The sequence below is a fragment of the Haliotis cracherodii genome, unplaced genomic scaffold (assembly GCF_022045235.1).
Source record: "Haliotis cracherodii isolate W230 unplaced genomic scaffold, xgHalCrac1.p SCAF_9, whole genome shotgun sequence".
Classification (NCBI taxonomy): domain Eukaryota; kingdom Metazoa; phylum Mollusca; class Gastropoda; order Lepetellida; family Haliotidae; genus Haliotis; species Haliotis cracherodii.
This window is the reverse complement of record NW_027266343.1, coordinates 45,956,378-45,975,656: the sequence shown is the minus strand read 5'-3', so window position 1 is coordinate 45,975,656 and position 19,279 is coordinate 45,956,378. Positions and strand designations below refer to the sequence as shown.

Genomic DNA, 19,279 nt, shown 5'->3' with positions numbered 1-19,279 from the left:
CGAAACACAAAGGCAACGATTGGTAATAAAATACATTAACTGAGCAAAAACTTCTTTTTGATTAATGATTATATTCTCGTTGCCAATGACTCGACGAAATTAATTTAGATATGACGCTCGGAAGCAATAATTGATAAGCCGGATCAAACGGCAGAGGTTATTGGTTTAGCAATTGATGGCCTTCATTTTTTAAATGGTGGATATTAGCTCCGAAATCATACCAAATATTAAAAGGATTTTTTAAGGGTATAAATAAATCAGGACACGAATACCTGAATACAAACAAAATATTTGATATGATAGACGATAATGCTGTATTTGTTCTATCGAACATTCACCCATCACTCAGAGTGAGTGAGTGAGTGAGTTGGGTGTAACGCCGCTTTTAACAGTTTTCCAGTTATATCACGGCGTGTCAGCTTAATGTGGGAGGAAAGCCCGAAGTGATGCAGGTCTCAGACGTTTACCACTTCGATGAAACCCACGAGCACGGGTATGGTGCTGACAAACCTAGAAACATAATCGGGGCGTACCGGGATTCAAACCCACAATCATAGGTTTCTGGCGTGCCCAAGGGACGCAACTCTGCACAGGGAATCGCGGCGCCTTAAACGACTGGGCCACCCGTGCCCCCATCACTCAGAGACACCGGAATACTAATTAACGCGACGACATTAATGTATTGAGGATAAGAGTGAAACCAGGATGAAGTTGGCGTTGTGAGACAGGGCTGCTGCCATATGTTCGAAAAAGGGCATTTTGCTCGGTGTCATATTGGTATTGATTGAATAAGTACTATTTGCACACTTGTTGACTGTGCTTGTCTCTATCACAGTGGCGTCTTCACGATAACAAACCAAGTGCGTAAATAGGGAACACCAGGTGTCGTCACTGATTTTCAGCCATACATTCATATAATTTTCAATATTAGTTTGGTTTGGCCCAATGGAATGTTTCGGCAGATGTTTGCAATAACGGACTGATTATTCTCTGGCGTTGGCGTTTTACATTTACAGGTGCGATAACGGTATTTCGTCCAGCTGGCAAAGTCAATAAAACATACATCATCGAAAAATCGTGTCAGGTTCACAAGAGGACCATATACAAGCAGGCAATGGCATGATATTGATAATTACACACAGAGTCTTTGTCTGACCCACGCTGACATTTTAAAAGGCTCGGGCACACAGTTACGTAACATAACGTCATTTTCACGAAAGCGCTGAAGTGTCACGTTACGGGTGTGTTATATAAGCAGTGATAATCCGGGTGTTATTGCCTTAGGGGTGTTTAGAAAGGTCACATCAAACGATACACCGACCTTCTTTTGTCCTGTCTTGGTACCCATAAACTTACGTTCAAAGTTCATTTACGTCATACCATTGGTTTCGACACCTTATGTTAATCCTGTATACGACCTGTCATCAGCACAATTGCACTGCTCACATGCCCATTCAACTGGGATCAGTCTAAAGCTGCAACAGATTCCGTTGGTGGAAACGGCATCACATATATCATTCGGAATATTTACGGAAACACTGTTTTCTCATTGACCATATATATATTTTTGGCTCTGTTCTGTTGTCCGTTTTGACTTAAAGTTCCATGGTCATTTTAACGCAGTGCTGTTTTAACATGCTCTCTTTCTGTCCATAACACGTGGTTACCATATTGCGTGTTTGTATTTACTGTGCCAAGACATAACAACCATTTTCGCATTCCATTGTGTGCATTTTAGAAATATTTTGGTTCTATTTTAACAAGCTTAAATAACAAGATTTTGAAAACAAGTATGCTCTTTGACGAAAAATTTCTAATAAGGCGGAGAGATTTATAGAACCCTAGGCCAAAAAATAAATATTGCAAATATATCAATCATCATTTTCACTTTGCTAGTTAAAACCTCGCGTGATGTATATGAAGTTCAACAATTTGAAATGGAAATTAAGCAAAAACAATATTCAAAAAATCAATTCCGAATATTTTTACATTCACAACAACTAATAGATTTCGAATTTCCTTATCTACAACGCTTGAACTCACAGCTTTGTCTTTGTTTTTTTTCATTAATCAATACATGCACATTTGCATAATTGGCAACGAGGAGCTACACAATACTTCAATGATGCACTTCTCATATCTCCATCATACGAACGCCCGAAAGCATTTATGTCCTATTATCTTACTCTGGGTGTAAGTGGGTTTGAAGAGCGGTTAGCATGCATAGACCTCGTCGTTTCTTACCATTGCTGTCCAAAGGAATTAACGTCAACAATGATTGTAAGGAAAAACGAAAGTTTTCGATAAAAGGCCAGGGTGACTTAGACCTTATTTATCTCGAGACGGATGGTTTCCGGAAAAGCGTGTGACTACCAACGCTAACTACGGCTCCGGATAAGGTTCCGATCGGAAACGTGCTCTTTAGATTCGAAAGAAACACACGTTTGATCTGTGTAATCTATCTGCGTTCAAAAACAGGGATTATTTTTGCTTTGGTTCGAATAGAAAGGGGAGATGATGGGGGTACCGTTATGAGTGGTTAGATGAGGACCTTACATGTACATTAACTAGAATGAAGTCGGTCAGTTGGCATCGATTTCATTTTGAAGTCGTTAGTGTAAGCTAGTCGGGAGGAGTATAACCCATTTTTATACCCCTATTGATTTGTTTTTACTTACTTTTATTAACAATAGCAATTTACACGACATCTTACAAATGTTATCTGTATCGGACTGGATCAATATTATTAAAATACATCTACAGAATTTAGTTTATTTGATTATATTTGCATTTTGTCGAACAAATGGAGAAGAAAACAGAGAAATCATTAAGGACAACGTCGTACAACTCATAGAAACATCATTTTCCAAAATGACATTAACTAATTTAGATGAAATACAGAAGAAGTTTCAACCTGTGTATCAACAAATGAAACCGCCCTACCTTTGAAAAGTAAAAATCCTTTTGGGAATTGCCGACTTTTTAGCAGGTTTCTGATCTTGATAAGAGGCGCACGCCATCTTTACACCGTGACGGTCACAAGCTAAACTGACCCTCCACACGATTGCCCCAATAATAACATATTCTGAGGCCCTGAGAAGTATTTAACCGACCCACTTTAAAAGATTCCCCAGCGTCACCCAGAGTAAACATCCCGGCGGCGGCGATCGCCGTAGAATTACGTAACACAATTCAAGTGCACTAAAACGACACCACAAAGACAGTGCCTGCGGGGAGGTTGTAACTTCCGTGATAGATCCAAACAGTGTCAAAGTTCAGACACATCGATACTATCGTTGACGTCTAACATCCCGTAGGACAAAAAAAGGAAGATTAATGTTTTTTAAAAGAAGATGAAGCCTGTCACAAAAGTAGATCGTTCACGCGACTATTAAAACGCCGCACATGGCCTTGAGCTAACCGTCACCTCACCGTAGAGGGAATCATAGGTCATATACCCAAGTGAATACAGGGATAATTAAAGTCGCATAATTACACCACGTGATAATGATTATCAGGATGTGATTAAGCGGTAAATGCTGACATACTGATTATTTATTATTCATATATCACGTGCTCGCATGTCGCATAAAATGATTATTATGCTGAGATTAGTAGAATTAATAATTAAATACGGTATGGTATTTTATAATTAGGTATTTAGTGCTTAACCGTGCTGTTGCACTGCAAGTGGTATATGTGCTGCGTGAATAGGGTCTTATAAACCGATGTGTGAACCAGATCAAGGTGAATGTATACACGTACTAACACTTTGGTTTGTGGTTACCTAATTTCTTGTATTCGGCGTTCCCCGACCGGGAAATTGGAATGCTGTTATTGGGTACTTATATTACTTACATATTTTCTTATAATAGAATCCGAATCAATAATTGAAAAAAGAAGTATGAATCAATGAAAAAGAAAGGGGGTGAATAGACAAAAGAAAAAAAGGATAAAACAAGATGGATGGATGGATGGATGCATAAATTCTATGGATCCTAAAGAGCGCGACAAACAGTACACATTGACTATTTTAGATCGAATTGAAAACAGCCAGATTCATTCGGACAGCCTAATTATTTACGAACATTACAACACCATCATACAATTCACAAACTGCCATAAAAATGTCTAAAATGTCTCAAATATCATCAAAACAACGACTATGAGCATGAAGCTTTTTACGTAATCAGAAAATAAATGCATTAAGCCTATCATCACCATCCCGACAATGAAGGTGTTGATCGATGGCACGACCTTATTGCTATAGTTTTCAGTCCGCCTGCACATGATCAACATAATGATTAGATCTAAATACATCCCTTATCGATACTTTTGTACATTTTAAGGGTATTTACAATCTGGTATTCAAATTATGCAAATATTGTCATTAGTCGCTCTATTTGTCACTTAAATAATTTATAACACAATAAGAAATCGTTGGCAATCTGACCCACACAATACTCAGATAATATCTCGCCTCAACCAACTAATGATTTGGAAAACAGTGTATAGAATATCAACTAATTCCACTCTTGTAGGGTGTAATGCCTATCGCAGCGTTACCTATCGATCACCACTACCTCAAAAATCAATACTAATCAATAATAGGTAAAACTGCATAACCGCTTCGCCAACCAACCCTGTCAACAGCTCATCGATCTAGTTCCCCGATGAAATGTGCATTATCAATAAGTCCTTTCAAAACCATATTGATTTTTCAATTCAATTTGGGCCTAAAACTGTACAATGGATTTTTCGCGTGGTACGGTTTACACGATTGCGGCAGCCTCAATCTTATGACATGCTATTACACGATGTTCGTAAGAAGTAGTTACATGTGATGGTGTTGTCCCGGTTTACAGAAACAAGGCGTTTTTAACAGCAATTCGTATTTTTATATTGATGCAACATAAAGGTCGACGTGTGCATGTTTAAGGTAGGGAAATATTGTTTGAGAAACGTCTACATGTTCGACAGGGTGCCAATGAAAACAAGTCTACGGATACATTCTGTTTAGGAGAAGCCACGCGATTTACGACTGTATGCATGCAAACTTGTTTTAGATTAGGAAACATAATAATGCTGTATTGTCATGGGAAGCAGCCGTGTGCGTCATCTGTGAACTATGGAGATAGTCAAATGATGACACAGTGATATGAAGTTAGTGTTAATCCTGCCAGACTTTTCCCTGCAATATTGTTTGTGAGCAGAAACTTTTGTGACCGTTCACACCCGTGTCAATATGACTGTAAATCAGACCAGATTCAAATTACCAAACCATCAACCATAGCAATCAGTTGCCACCTTGTTACAACAGATGCCAGTCCAGACAAACAAACAAACAAATTACCAAACCATCAACCATGGCAATCAGTTGCCACCTTGTTACAACAGATGTCAGTCCGGACAAACAAACAATTTACCAAACCATGACAATCAGTTGGCACCTTGTTACAACAAACAAACAAACCTCGTTTGTCACGACCCCGTTAGTCAGGAGCCCTATGATCCGGACATTCAAAACGGAGAACCTTTATATACGATTATAGGGGTGTGTGTGTGTTTGTTGTTTTAAAGTCGCACTCACAATGTTCCAACTCTATGACGACGGCCAGTAAATAATCGATTCCGGACTAAACAATCCAGTGATCAATATTGTGATCATCGATATACGTCATCGGGGTGAGAAGTCACGCAATCAGCCAAGTCACCGAGCCTGACCACCTGATCCATTACTTACCTATTACGACACGCATGGGTTGCTTTGATCTATTAAAGCCCGTCCTTAACGCGGAATGTAAACATAATACACGGCCCAATGTATATATTTCTGACAATAAACAATGTTGACGCCAAGCTAAGCTGCCCCGTTAAGATTCCGGGTTAGAATAGGCTCCACCCTTACTGATACGGGTCGTAAGGTTTAGTGACTTGGTTGATTGTATATCGTCATATCCCAACGGCGTGGATTGTTGCTCACAATATCAATTACTGGGTTATCTGGCCCCAATTCAAATGTATTCGTCGTATAGCTGGGATTTTGCAGCGGCTTTCAACAACAAACAAAGATGAGCCCTGTCAGCATTGCAAGTGTAACAGTTCTAATTAAATGACGTCAACAACATTTTGCTCATTTGCTAAATCACGAAGACGTTCAATCTAACAAAACCCGATTAGTCTGATTAAATGGAGACAGTATTTCGATACCACACATGGATTCTAATCACAATGTCTAGACCTAAGCTGGCAAAGGACAAAAGACATTGGATCCAAACCAAATCCAGTGTTAACAAGAAACCGTTACCACTATCCCTCAACTTGAGGGAAACGAGACTTTATACTGCATTTCACTGCAAACAGACAAGTACAAACACAGGAATACCGTCCTTATTAGTCCCGCCTCATCTCTGTCACTGTCACACGAGAGTCTTTTTCATATATTCATGGGATATGCCTAAAAAAATTAATATGTTACATTCAGTAACATGACTGTTAACGTAGACAATATATATATATATATATATATATATATATATATATATATATATATATATATATATATATATATATATATACTCTAACATTGTAAACAATTCTCTTTTCTGCAAAGCAACAAATTTAGATTCGAAAACTACATTAACTGAATGTACCCTAAAGAGCAAATCAGAATTCACATTTATTATCTCAGACCAAACTGAAACAATTATTTACGAAACTACTCCCCAGACAATTTACAAACTGTCATGAAACAGCCCAGAATATTGTCTCAATAATGACAATAAGCGTGCAGCTCTTTATGTAATCAGAAATCATTAAAAAAAACATTTATTTAAGTTATACGTATTTTGTGACAAGCGGAATACCATCCTTCGACCACAGCGCCCATATGTTTAATAAAAAAACTGTAAAGATGTAACGGAGTTTTATTAACGAGGTTTCAATGCCCTCATAATGATACAATATATGAATATTTCTTTGTCCTGACTGACACCATTTACATGTCAAAAGTAAATATCAAATACTTAAGGATATGTATGCAACTTTATCTGTGTGACACCCTGAACGACAATCACAACAGCTAACGAATGTATATGCCACGATGGAACTGATAACCCTTGCTTCTGGAAGGTCAGTTGAGTGCATGTACACGTTCACAGCCCGTAATGCAACATACGCATGTCGATTACACTTGCGTTCCGTTAACGGACATTATGTAGTGTCCGATAAATAACGGTGCATTTAATCACTTATCTCGAATTGCAGGTATTAGCTGGCTTTTATTGAGAGGCCAATGTTCAATTACAAGATCTTGGATACGCCTGACGCTTTATGTATTAAGGCTGACTGATCAGAGACAATTTCCGCCGGGCACCTTGTCGTCAATACTAAACGCTATATTGTAAATGACAATAGGTTTATTGAATGCAATTGCTTTGATGAATCAGTGACTGTATGCAGTACGCACACATGTGTTAACCCGCGTTATATATGTTATACTGCAGGTTATTAATGTCACTATACCATGGATATTGTGATATTTAATAATGAAAACAATGTACATGTATATGAAATAAATACTACGATCGGTTGGTTACCTTGTATTGTTAAATACAACGGTTATGGATAAACATTGATGGGTCCATCAGAAGCCCATGTAGACATTGCGGTCTGTAATTAACAAGGTCTGGGCGACACTAACCAGCGCCTGTATGACCGCATGAGCAACGTCGTCGGAGTACCATCAAACACAATCAGCTGGGCGAACCATTGTACCCACCCAATCCCCACTGCAGTCGTCCAGGATTAACAAAGCTACCTACCGCTGTCATCATCATCATCATCAGCAGCAGCAGCAGCAGCAGCAGCAGCTACAATCATTGGTTTCTAATGATGTGTGAACATATTGAAACTTGGGAAGCAGTTATTGAAAGCCTTTCATTAAACAAATCCAAATTTACAAAAGATATAGGTGATATCACTTCCGTAATGTTTACAAGACTCTGGTAGAAACAGCACACGCTTACTGTAATAACCCTCCGCAGGGCACACTAGCCATCTCTTTCTAGACGTAATTTGCTTCCTTTTATAACGAATAAATCACCTTTTGTCATGTAACACCGTCCTGATTAGACTATATTTGATCTTGGTGGCATCAAAAGCTAAAGCATGTGATGAGCAGCCACAGGAGCCTCTGTATCAGGTTTTAATCAATTTGATTGGTTCTTAAATTCTTTCATAATCAATATAGTTCAAACCTTCATGCAATGTGTGTATTATTATTTTCCGTCAACAAGATTTTTTTTCTGAGTGGGGAAACAACTGACTGTGAAGAACCATCAGTCAAGATTAAAACTGACAGCATAAAGATTAGAACCATGATAAAAGTATTTCGATTCTAAATTTTTCATAATCTCCCAGCCGACCTAGGGTCTGTTCGTTATTACACAATAGCTCCGTTGTCTTTGACCGTGCATTAACTAACTGAATTGTCAGTTAAATACAACTTGGCAATGACGGACCGTCTTCTTCCCCCTTTTATTTACCTTCATAATAGAATCATTTCACGATATACGTCTGTCGCCACCGGGATTCGAACCCGCAAAGTCCTTACCGCCTCGGACTCTAACTAACCATTTCAACGATTTCAACCAGGTCATCGCGTTCCAACCTATACTTACTCTGTGTAATTAGGGATTCCTTTGGGACCGCATACACACGTATTAGCCAAACAAAGGCCATGAACCTAGGTTGTCACGACACGAGCATTATCTCTGTAAAGTCAGCTGTACCGAACAAACTAGACTTGCACAAGTCTCTAAGGCATAATTATTAGTTTAAATAATAATGACTAAGATTTTACAAATAATAAGACCAAGTTGTTCCCATAAAAGACTGGTGTCCTTAGATGTACTGTCCGCTTATCTAGACTTGCCTATTACTCTACATTCATGGACTTATCGTTCAGTACAGCCTTGGAGCAAGGCTACGAACAAAGAAACTGCTCTTACTGACACACAGCAGACACCTGAGCCAGCTGCAGATTGAAATAGAAAGTGTAAGACTGATATCTAAACAGCGAAACCCTGCTAATACGGACGGTATTGCACAGGTAAAATAGAACTGATTAACCAACCATGGCAAGAGAGCCACGTATATATATACGTTTCAGAATAACAGTATACTCACCTGCACATATATTTCAACAAATCATAGGTTAAGAGTGATATCCTTTGCATATGCATACGTTCCAAACAGTAATCGCCCAGAAAGCAAACTTTCCGGACAAACAAGGTTCCACTCTATACGTATTCATATATTTTATGTCATATGATAAAGTATCGTAATAAATACATGTTTCTCTAATCAATCAATGGAATATATCTTTCTAGCTATGTAATAATTCGGTCATATTTTCAGCAGCCAACCTAACAAAATGAGGGCACGATAATTTGTTGCCAATTGCAATATGATATTTGCATTATTTATGGTGTTGTTGTTGGTGCAGGGAAGTCCCTGGCCTACATCCTGCACTGTGACAGGATAGGCCCATTGCCTGTTTATCTCGTAGATGCCAACACGGGGTCATTAAGTGTCTGGTAGGCATCCAATGTCTTATAAAAATAAACCTGGTCGTTACTTAACGCTGAGTTGTACTTGGCGCAGAGGAATACAATGTCCTGCTCTGCTGGTTCCATAATCAGGTAATGTGTAAGTCATATTGATCCTACACTGACAGTTGTATGACTATCACATCAACATCAACAACAACAACAACAACAACAACAACAACATCCTCATCATTGACATATGATAATAATGATGTATTATAAGTATGATTATTGAGACCTGCATCACATGGGGTTATTATTATTATTATTATTATTATTATTATTATTATTATTATTATTATTATTATTATTTTATATGATTTAGTGTGTATCTGAAACATTCAGTGTGTGTTGGTTTGCGATTAAATTGAAAAAGGTTTATCCATTCTACATCAATAAAACAGTTCGACATGACCAATACACTCTCCCCTCCAACCTTTGGAAACCGAACAAACATTTCCGCTAGGGAACACTCAAACAGTCAGACTGTTTACTTTGGACAACTCGTTCCGCCATATTGCTTTAAAGTTTCTCAACTGGGTCGAGATCCCGACCAGATAATTCTAACAGAATCTCTGTTATCAGAGGATAAACGGATTGAACTAAACATTCCAACCATCAATACGAACCTTTTCGACATCCTTGCGTCGTAACCACTTCGCTAGTGTGTCACCTCTCCACCGCCCACGACACACAAACACAACTTACGTCAGATATACCTGTCCTGCTAAACGAACAGGTGTGGGCAGGGTCAACGTATATCCGACAATGGTATCCTGTACATGCGATACACAACGCAGGGTCCAGTTAAAGTAAGTTCAAGCCGACACAGTTTGTTGAAAGTTTACAATTCCACTGGAAAGGATAGGGAACAGCCAGGTGAGTCACAGGTGATCTCAAAGCCAGCTACGTGAGATCTTTGACCCCATTTGACCCCATTTGACCCCAGGTAAAACGAGCTGATGGCGGTAACTTATAACCCGGGCTATCTACATCTGTACATTAAAACACACTAGGTCGTGCTTGCCTGCGTATTAGGTTTGTTTTGATGGGCCTGGGAGAAAACTTTTTTGACACATTTGTAAAAAGAGCGCTCTGACTCGTCGTAACAGTCTGTAGCGCTGAGATACACACGCTATCCCGTTACACGTGAGAGTCTATTTTAAGGAAACGTAATTTGGGCACTAATGCGGAAATAGAATACGGTCTGATTATGCTAGAAATGTAGGTCACGTTGTGTTAAGTGGTCATCTACAAATAATGTATAGTGTATAGTAAATTAGAATAAGCTTGTTAATGTTATATATTGTAAACATGAACAAATATTATGAATATATATATATTTATATATACAAGCTGATTACTGGTACTGTGTACATGTATAATAAGAGATATTGGTTTGATCAGTTTGTTAACAGAAGATATATGAAACGGTCTAAATCAGGTTCATTTGGTACGGAATGTCTGGATTAGGATAGAGAAGTTTAAGTCAGATTATGTCAAGAACCAAAATTGATGTAATGTAGGTTATTAAAAATACATAATTTGATAACTTTTGTGTCAGTTTGCATTACAATTTGCGTGAGCGTAACACAGAACTTATGTGTATTATCTCATAAAAATGTAAAAGTATCTTTAAAAACCTGCACATTTTATGTCAATTAAAGTTTACTGTGTAGATTCCGCAACCAATCAACTCCTTAACGCATTACTAAAAATTAATTTATTAGTTTCTTACTAATCCTAAAATGTACATATAGATACATAACTACTGCGACAAAACATACTATAATCAACGTGCATGTATATTTAATGTTCCTTTGAGCACGTGGCTACCCAGCCGTATCAGCGCAATATGAATAACGCGTCTTATCTATTTACGTGTCAGTGATTGTCAATTTGTTTCAGTTCGACTCCGCTTGTAACACAAACGCCCTTAATCAATATCCTTTTCCATACCGCCATTACACTGATCAAAATGATAAATCCCGGACCGTCCAATGCTGCAAGATCCGACTTGTGAAACAGGAATAATTCACCGTAGTCTTATGAAATATGCACGACATTGCTTCGCCTTTTTAATCAAGTATAAATGTGATGTGTCAAACGAGACGGCGAGCACTGTGTATAACGAATGCAGGAAGTGATCTCACAGCCTACTGGCACGAGGCCGCGGGGTGCTGGACTTCATAAGTCTGGCTGTTTTGCCAGCAATCTCTGCAATGGCCTGTCAATTCCCATAGCGAATAAATCGGATATATTTGGTATTTGATGCATACACGTACAGATTAATATCCTGTCCGTGGCGAATCGCCCTCAGACTTATACAGGCTTTGGCAGTTTCAGCGTCACGCATGTCTGATATCGTGCAATGTTATGGTACACATGTTATCCATCGATACGTATACATTTGTTAGATTACACATGTTGGGATATCAGTGAGTGAGTGAGTGATTGAGTGATTGAGTGAGTGAGTGAGTGAGTGAGTGAGTGAGTGAGTGGGTGGGTTTGGGTGGGTGAGTGAGTGAGTGAGTGAGTGAGTGAGTGAGTATGGTGTAAAGCCGCTTTCAACAATATAGTCCAGTTACCGGTATATCACGGCGTGTCAGCTAGTGGCTGGAGGAAAGCCCGAAGTGATGCAGGTCCTAGACGTTTACCACTTGAAATTAACGAAGACGGGTATGACGGTGATAATGGCGAACAAAGAAACATAATCAGGGCGAATCCGGAATTAGAAACCCACGATCATAGACGATTGGGTCAACCTGCCGCATCTTGAAACATCAAATATGAAGTGATATCTAAAACTGAACGAAGATGATGGTCAATGTTATTTGTTGTACAGATGAAATATGCATAAATAAAACATTGGTATATCAGAACACATATCTCCAAAATCAATGAAACCTTTGATTTAACGGAAAGCTTCTTCGCGATACGACAGGGCTTATGCACAAGTCCCCGTTATATCGCTGGACTATTACTGACCGTGACGTCATACAGATATGTCTTTGCATCACACTTACCCAGACTAGACCAATAACTATAATTATACGTTTCAGCAACACACAGTGTTCTACTCCAGCCGCTTACCCACACGTACATTCAATCACATCGTGTTTGTATTTTGGGCCTGGGGTCAGTGAAGAATATATTATGTCTGTATGGTACAACCGAACCCAATGTCTAACAACACGTATCATATATCAGGAACATTTACCTCTCAAACAATACCAGGCATCCAGGCCATGCCCCGTGGATTAAGCCAGCCTTAAACGCAAGCACGTACAACTCACAGCACGGCTGGAACTAATGCCCCGTGTCGCCCTTATTATTTTGAACGTGTATAGACGTCTACAAAAGATCCCTACCACCTGCTTCAACAAGTCGCAGTCCCCTGGTGTGCTTCCTCGGTGCCCGTGTATGTATATTACAGGCAGCTGTACTAGGTGTGTGGATATAATGACTCAACATATTCGTGCATGTCAGTTCGATGAGTGTTTTTCAGTACGTGACAAAACGGTTGTAGGGCTTTACATAGAAGAACCCAAACAGCTATGGCAGTCAGGAAATGAACTCAAGATATCGATACAAGCGTATGTGAATGTAGTTGCGACTATCCTACTTCAACACTATATCAGCTGATTTTCGTGAATTCATTATTCCGAATTGTTTATCATTTCGAATTTTTATTATTATTTCAAACTGTGGAATATCACGTATCTATCTAGGGCAGGTCGGTCCCCTGTAAGCATTGAAATTCACTTTGCTCTAAGGTAATCTTCGGTGTAATGACGTTGTTCACTATAGACTTCTCGTCGGGTGTATCGAGGAAGTGTACAGTGTGTCTGGTTGTACGTGTATGTTAAGTCTTACCCAAGCGTTAATTTATATGTATACCGCCCAGGCATGTCATAAACCAAGTCATTATAAGTATTGGTCCCTTAGACGTGTTTATGTACTCTTGTACGATATGAACACGGGCTAGGTGCGGTGCGGTAGCTTTGTGGTTAAAGTGTTCGTCGTCGCGGCGAAGATCCCTGTTCGATTCTCAACATGTGTTTGTTTGTTTTTTGTTTGCTACACTCAGCAATATTCCCAAAATAGTCTTACCATACGACGCCGTTAGTAGCCTCTTGGCAAGCATGGGTTGCTGAAGGCCAATTCTGACACGGATCTTCACGGGTTCCCAACATGTGAAACCCTGACACTGCCAGAGTATTGCTGTAGGTGACATAAACCATCCTGTTTCCTCACCCAACATGACAAAGACACGATGTCCTTTACAAATCAACTCCGGATGTGTCGAAACTGCGTGCGATCAGTTTGGCACGAAGTATGCTATTCACGTGATCAATTTGGATAGTAACAGAGCAACGAAGAAATACACATTAAGAATGTTAACAACAACAAATATTCATTATCTCGATCTTATCTCGAATTCGATATCATTACAGTCACTGCCATATCACAATGACAATCCATCGATTGATACATGTTGTTTACCGGTAGGGCAGGCCATGCGTACCCTACTCGTGAACACATTGTGTCATCACTGATTTTCAGTGACCTATTCATCAAGTTTTCACAGCCATTTTGCCTTTTACGCCCAATGTAATCTGTTTGCCGGATGGTTGAGACTGGTTTTTCTCTGGCGTTGACGTTTTATATTTAACCTAATCCTAATCCGTTTATACGGGTTGCCTAAAGTATTTTGGTCAAACATGAATAATTCAGTTGCACAAGGCACATCAAGATAAACGCACTGGTATCTGCACCAAAACGCATCAGTGGAAATAAAGACCCACTCATCCATACAATTACCCGCTATTACCCTGTCACTTCTACTGTGCCAATCAACGAATAAAGACCAAGGATGTCTAAAAAAACAGGATGAAAAATAAATAATAAATGTAACAGCCCAGATATCGCAAAGTTAGATATGTGGTCGTGTACGTTAACATACGTTGAACCTGTCAATAAACCTAATGATTCTAGTTCAAGAGCACACAGCCACTAAGAATCCAAGAGAATATCCTCGTTCAAATCTATCAGTTTATCATTGAATAAGTCAATTCACACAATCCATGACGCGCTAAATGTGTTCTTCATCAACTCAGCTGGATCTATTCATATAAACTTGCACATTGAAATAAAAAGTCAGCTTACCCTTTTCCGAAAGAAATCCTCAGTGAAAACGACACAATTAGTTGTTAATCATTGCTATAGTACACATTGATGGAGTTCCTGAAGAGAAGCTGATCAAAACAAATACTGGATTGATGTGAAGGGTTTTTCTTCCTCCCAGTATGAAACAAGTTGCACATTTGGGAGGCTGTCATTCTCAGATGTTTGACAGGTACGTGTGCTTGTACATAGCGGGGGGATTTCGTAAGTGATGATGAAATTGATTTCTCGTAACAGGTGTTCAATCACTAGCGCTTGAAACGTCGACAAAAGACTCGCCATATTTTCCTAGCTTTGATTGAGTGCTAGTTTGGTCTAGAAATGTACTGGATTTAGACAAATTGTTGCAAAAAGCAAATTACTCATTTTGTTGTTACGTGCGTCGCTGGTACTTTAAGCGAAGAGGTTTTTCGATCTCAATGTAAGAAGTGACAAGTTAAAGACACTAACAAGAAATGGGATCAATCAAATGTCGGACATTTACCCGTTGACCTTTAGTCAAATGGACTCTTTGAACGGATTTATCATCATCATTACAATGACCTTGATCACCACCATCATCATCACCACCACTACCATCACCATCATTACCACCACTACTACCATCACCATCATTACCACCACCACTACCATCACCATCATTACCACCACTACTACCATCATCCTCCCAACCAGCACCATTAATCACTTCTGCAACCATCACTACTATCAGCACCTTCATCATCATCATCATCATCATCATCATCATCATCGTCATCATTATCGTCAATATCGTCATCATAATCATCACTACCAGGACCACTATCATCATCAATACCAGCACCACCAGCACCTACAGTATCACCAGCATCGCAGTCGTCGTCACTGCATCATTATATCCTATTAATATCATATGATATATTTCATAGATGTTTTGTGATGTACCAAGAATATATGGGTTAAACATAACTATGCTTAACGTTCTAGCCATTTTAGTTGAATTCAAGTAGAAAACATTAAAACAATGGAAAAAGGTAAAGCATCTTTTGGAAGGTAATATGACAAGGATCTCGTATTGATAAATATCTCAGATACCAACGATTTTGATGAAACGAACACTGTTTCCCTTAATGATTGCAAGTACTGAATTATATCACATGATGCACAGAAGCAGAAATGGCATGTGAAGGGTTAGTCGACTAACTATTGCCACGTCACAAGATTCTCGATGTGTATGTATACTCTCTGAGTCTTGTTTTTGGCGACTCGACATGTCAGCAAAAGAAACAAGTTAGATGTTTTAATCTCATGAACATTCACCATCACCACCACCATCACAATCAACATCATTGTCATCATCACTATCACCATCACCATCACCATCACCACCCTAACCATCACAGTCATTAGTATTGTCATCATCACTATCACCATCCCCAACCGAGCCATCACAATCAACATCATTGCCATATCCCCCCAACCTCACCACCACCATCACAATCGTCATCCTTGCCATCATCACCATCACCACCATCACCACCCCTATTATCACGATCCCCACCACCATCATCACAATCGTCATCAATGACCCCATCACTATCACCACCATCACCATCACCACCATCACCACCCCGACCATCACGATCCCCACTACCATCATCACAATCGTCATCCATGACCCCATCACTATCACCACCATTACCATCACCATCACCATCACCACCATCACCACCATCACCACCCCCACCATCACGATCCCCACCACCATCATCACAATCGTCATCCATGACCCCATCACTATCACCACCATCACCATCACCACTCCCACCATCACGATCCCCACCACCATCATCACAATCGTCATCCATGACCCCATCACTATCACCACCATCGCCATCACCATCACCACCATCACCACCCCCACCATCAAGATCCCCACCACCATCATCACAATCAACATCCTTGCCATCATCAACACCACTATCACCATTGGTGTCACTACCACAACAACACCATCACCACAATCATCATCATTGTTATCACCACCACCATCATTGCCGTCACCACCACCACAACAATCATCCACAGTGATATCATCACAACTACCACCATCACCGTTGACGTCACCACCACCACCATCACCACCTCCATCGTGCACCAACACGATTCTCATTATTTTTCTACGTGTTTGTAAAAACTCAATCATGTTTTAATGAATAACGAATACGGTCGTGTGACATATTGCCTGTATTTCCTGTCCATCATAATGCCTTTAAATTATGATAAACCACATGTTTATCAGACCTATGAACTGCGCAATGAATTGCGAGATTTGAAACGAAAAATGTCAGAGAAACATGGAAATTTCCCAGTTCGAGTCAGAGATCAACGTCCGTGCTTAATAACTGCCGGCACTCCTGCGTTCAATAGGCCCTTCAGTGAGCCATGTTGTTGTTCCTCTGGTGTGGCCGTGATGGAGACGTGTTGTGCGGTGAAGAAACCGCTGGCAGACCAGGTTCATGAAACAGTCATAAATATCCTTCTAGACAGTTTAATAACTGTTGCTACTTGCTTAGAACGCACTGAAATATTTTTTATAAACTTCCTTGTCACATTTATTTCTCCTTTATCTCACCTTATCATTAGGAAAGACATTAATACATTCATTTTACTGCGAGAAAATGACAAACTTTGCAAATAGCCAACTTGAGCAGATTGAAACACATCTCTCCTCTGAGTTGAACGAGTGAATGTTGTTTGAGCCACAATAACCAAGCTATTCAAGCTAAATTATGACAACTGGTAAATGATCGAGTCAGGACCAGGCAGATCAGTGACTGAAGCATGAACAACGGCCCTAACCATCAGGGTATGATGCGAAACCAACCGAGTCTGACGAACCATTTAACATTATTTGGGGATAGTGAATAGGTTTAACAGAAAGCCATAGAGTGAATATAGTAAGTGGATGAGTTTGATTTGACGCCACCTAAACAGTATGTCAGTTATACCACGGGTATAACAAATCTAGAAACAATCAGGGCCAATCATGGATTCGAACCCACGATCATGGGCACAGACATAGAGATGTTATTGGCGGCTTAGACGAATTGGCCACCTTTGCCACCTGGTGAATGTCATGCACTGATTATACATTATACTATGCAATGATTATACCACGTATACGGTGTACGGATAATCATGATGAATATAGTGTACAGATGGCTATGTCATGCATACGATATCTACAACAATATTGTGAATGCGGTGTCCCATGATTCTTCATCTTTACGTAGCATCGATCACCTGAGCCAAGGCTACACACTTCCTTCCGTAACTAAATATGGTGTGTGAGTTAAGCAGACATCTAACTAAAGAAGAGGCACGATCGCACGTGGGAACACCTACATCAGTTAACACCTTAACGATACGCGAGGGTCCTTCTGCGGCCTCATTCCTTTAATAACTCTGTTTAGAGGGTGTTGAAAGACAGGGCAACGATGACAGCCACACGTATGTGGAACAGCTATGGACGACCACGAAACTGCTGATTAGGATACAACGTTGAACTAGCTTTTGTATTGATTCTATGTAGATTAACATTAAAAACATTTCTGAAGAATATGTATTAATGTTGTAATCCTGAAGACTTTTTAGTGAATCCGTCGAAACATATTTTGTTATTAAGCGTGAAACTGTCTCTGTCTGGCAGTTGACCATCTTCATTTCGAATTGAGCAAGCCAGGGGATGAAAAAATAGTTCGAGTGAGTGAGTGAGGTGTGTTTAACGCTGCTTTTAACAGTATTCCAGTTGTATCACGGCGTGTCAGCTTAATGTGGGAGGAAAGTGATGCAGGCCTTAGACCTTTGTCACTTTGGTGAAACCCACGAGCTCGGGTATTGTGCTGACAAACCTAGAAACATAATCGGGGCGAACCGGGACTCGAACCAACAATCATAGGTGTCTGGCGTGCCCTAAGGACGCAACTCTGCATAGCGAATTGCACCGCCTTAGACGACTGTGCTACCCGTGACCCCTACATGAGTTCGAGATAATTCTAATACAACAAGGTCGTGGGGACGAAAATAATTGGGTTTACGTTGCTTTGAATATTAATATCACGGCATGATGTGGGAGGAAATCCCGAAATGATGCACATTTTAGACGTTTGTCACGTTGGGGAAACCATGAGCCCTGGTATGGTACTGACAAACCACGATTCAAAATCAAGGCAAATCTGGGATTCGAACCCGAACTGGATCATGGCTCTGGGACACAGCTGTGCGCAGTAGCTTGCAGTGCCTGACAACACTTGGGGTGGCTCGATATACGCGCAAATACGGGCTGATAAGGAAAGTGGTATATGTCAGGAGTCAATAAAATGAGTAATGGTTGAACATTGTGATGGTATATGCCGCGAATTTACACAAAGAGTAGTAGCTGCCATGGATGGTGGTATATACTGCGAGTCAACACAAAGAGCAATGTTTGACAAGAGTGG

At 39.9% G+C, this 19,279-nt stretch overlaps 1 protein-coding gene across 6 annotated transcripts in view; it reads right to left on the bottom strand.

Annotated features, from left to right (window-relative positions):
* The window catches only part of LOC139452339 (endothelin-converting enzyme homolog), a 237,480-nt gene that overhangs the window by 36,767 nt on the left and 181,434 nt on the right, over positions 1 to 19,279 (bottom strand). The window contains exon 1 of one of the 6 annotated variants that reach the window (XM_071233781.1): positions 10,241 to 10,505. The exons of the other annotated variants lie outside the window; for them this stretch is intronic. Within the exon in view, the coding sequence (XP_071089882.1) occupies positions 10,241 to 10,251 (11 nt within the window). The 5' untranslated portion in view covers positions 10,252 to 10,505. Of the gene's footprint in view, positions 1 to 10,240; positions 10,506 to 19,279 lie in introns of those variants that run through there. 6 annotated transcript variants of the gene reach the window in all.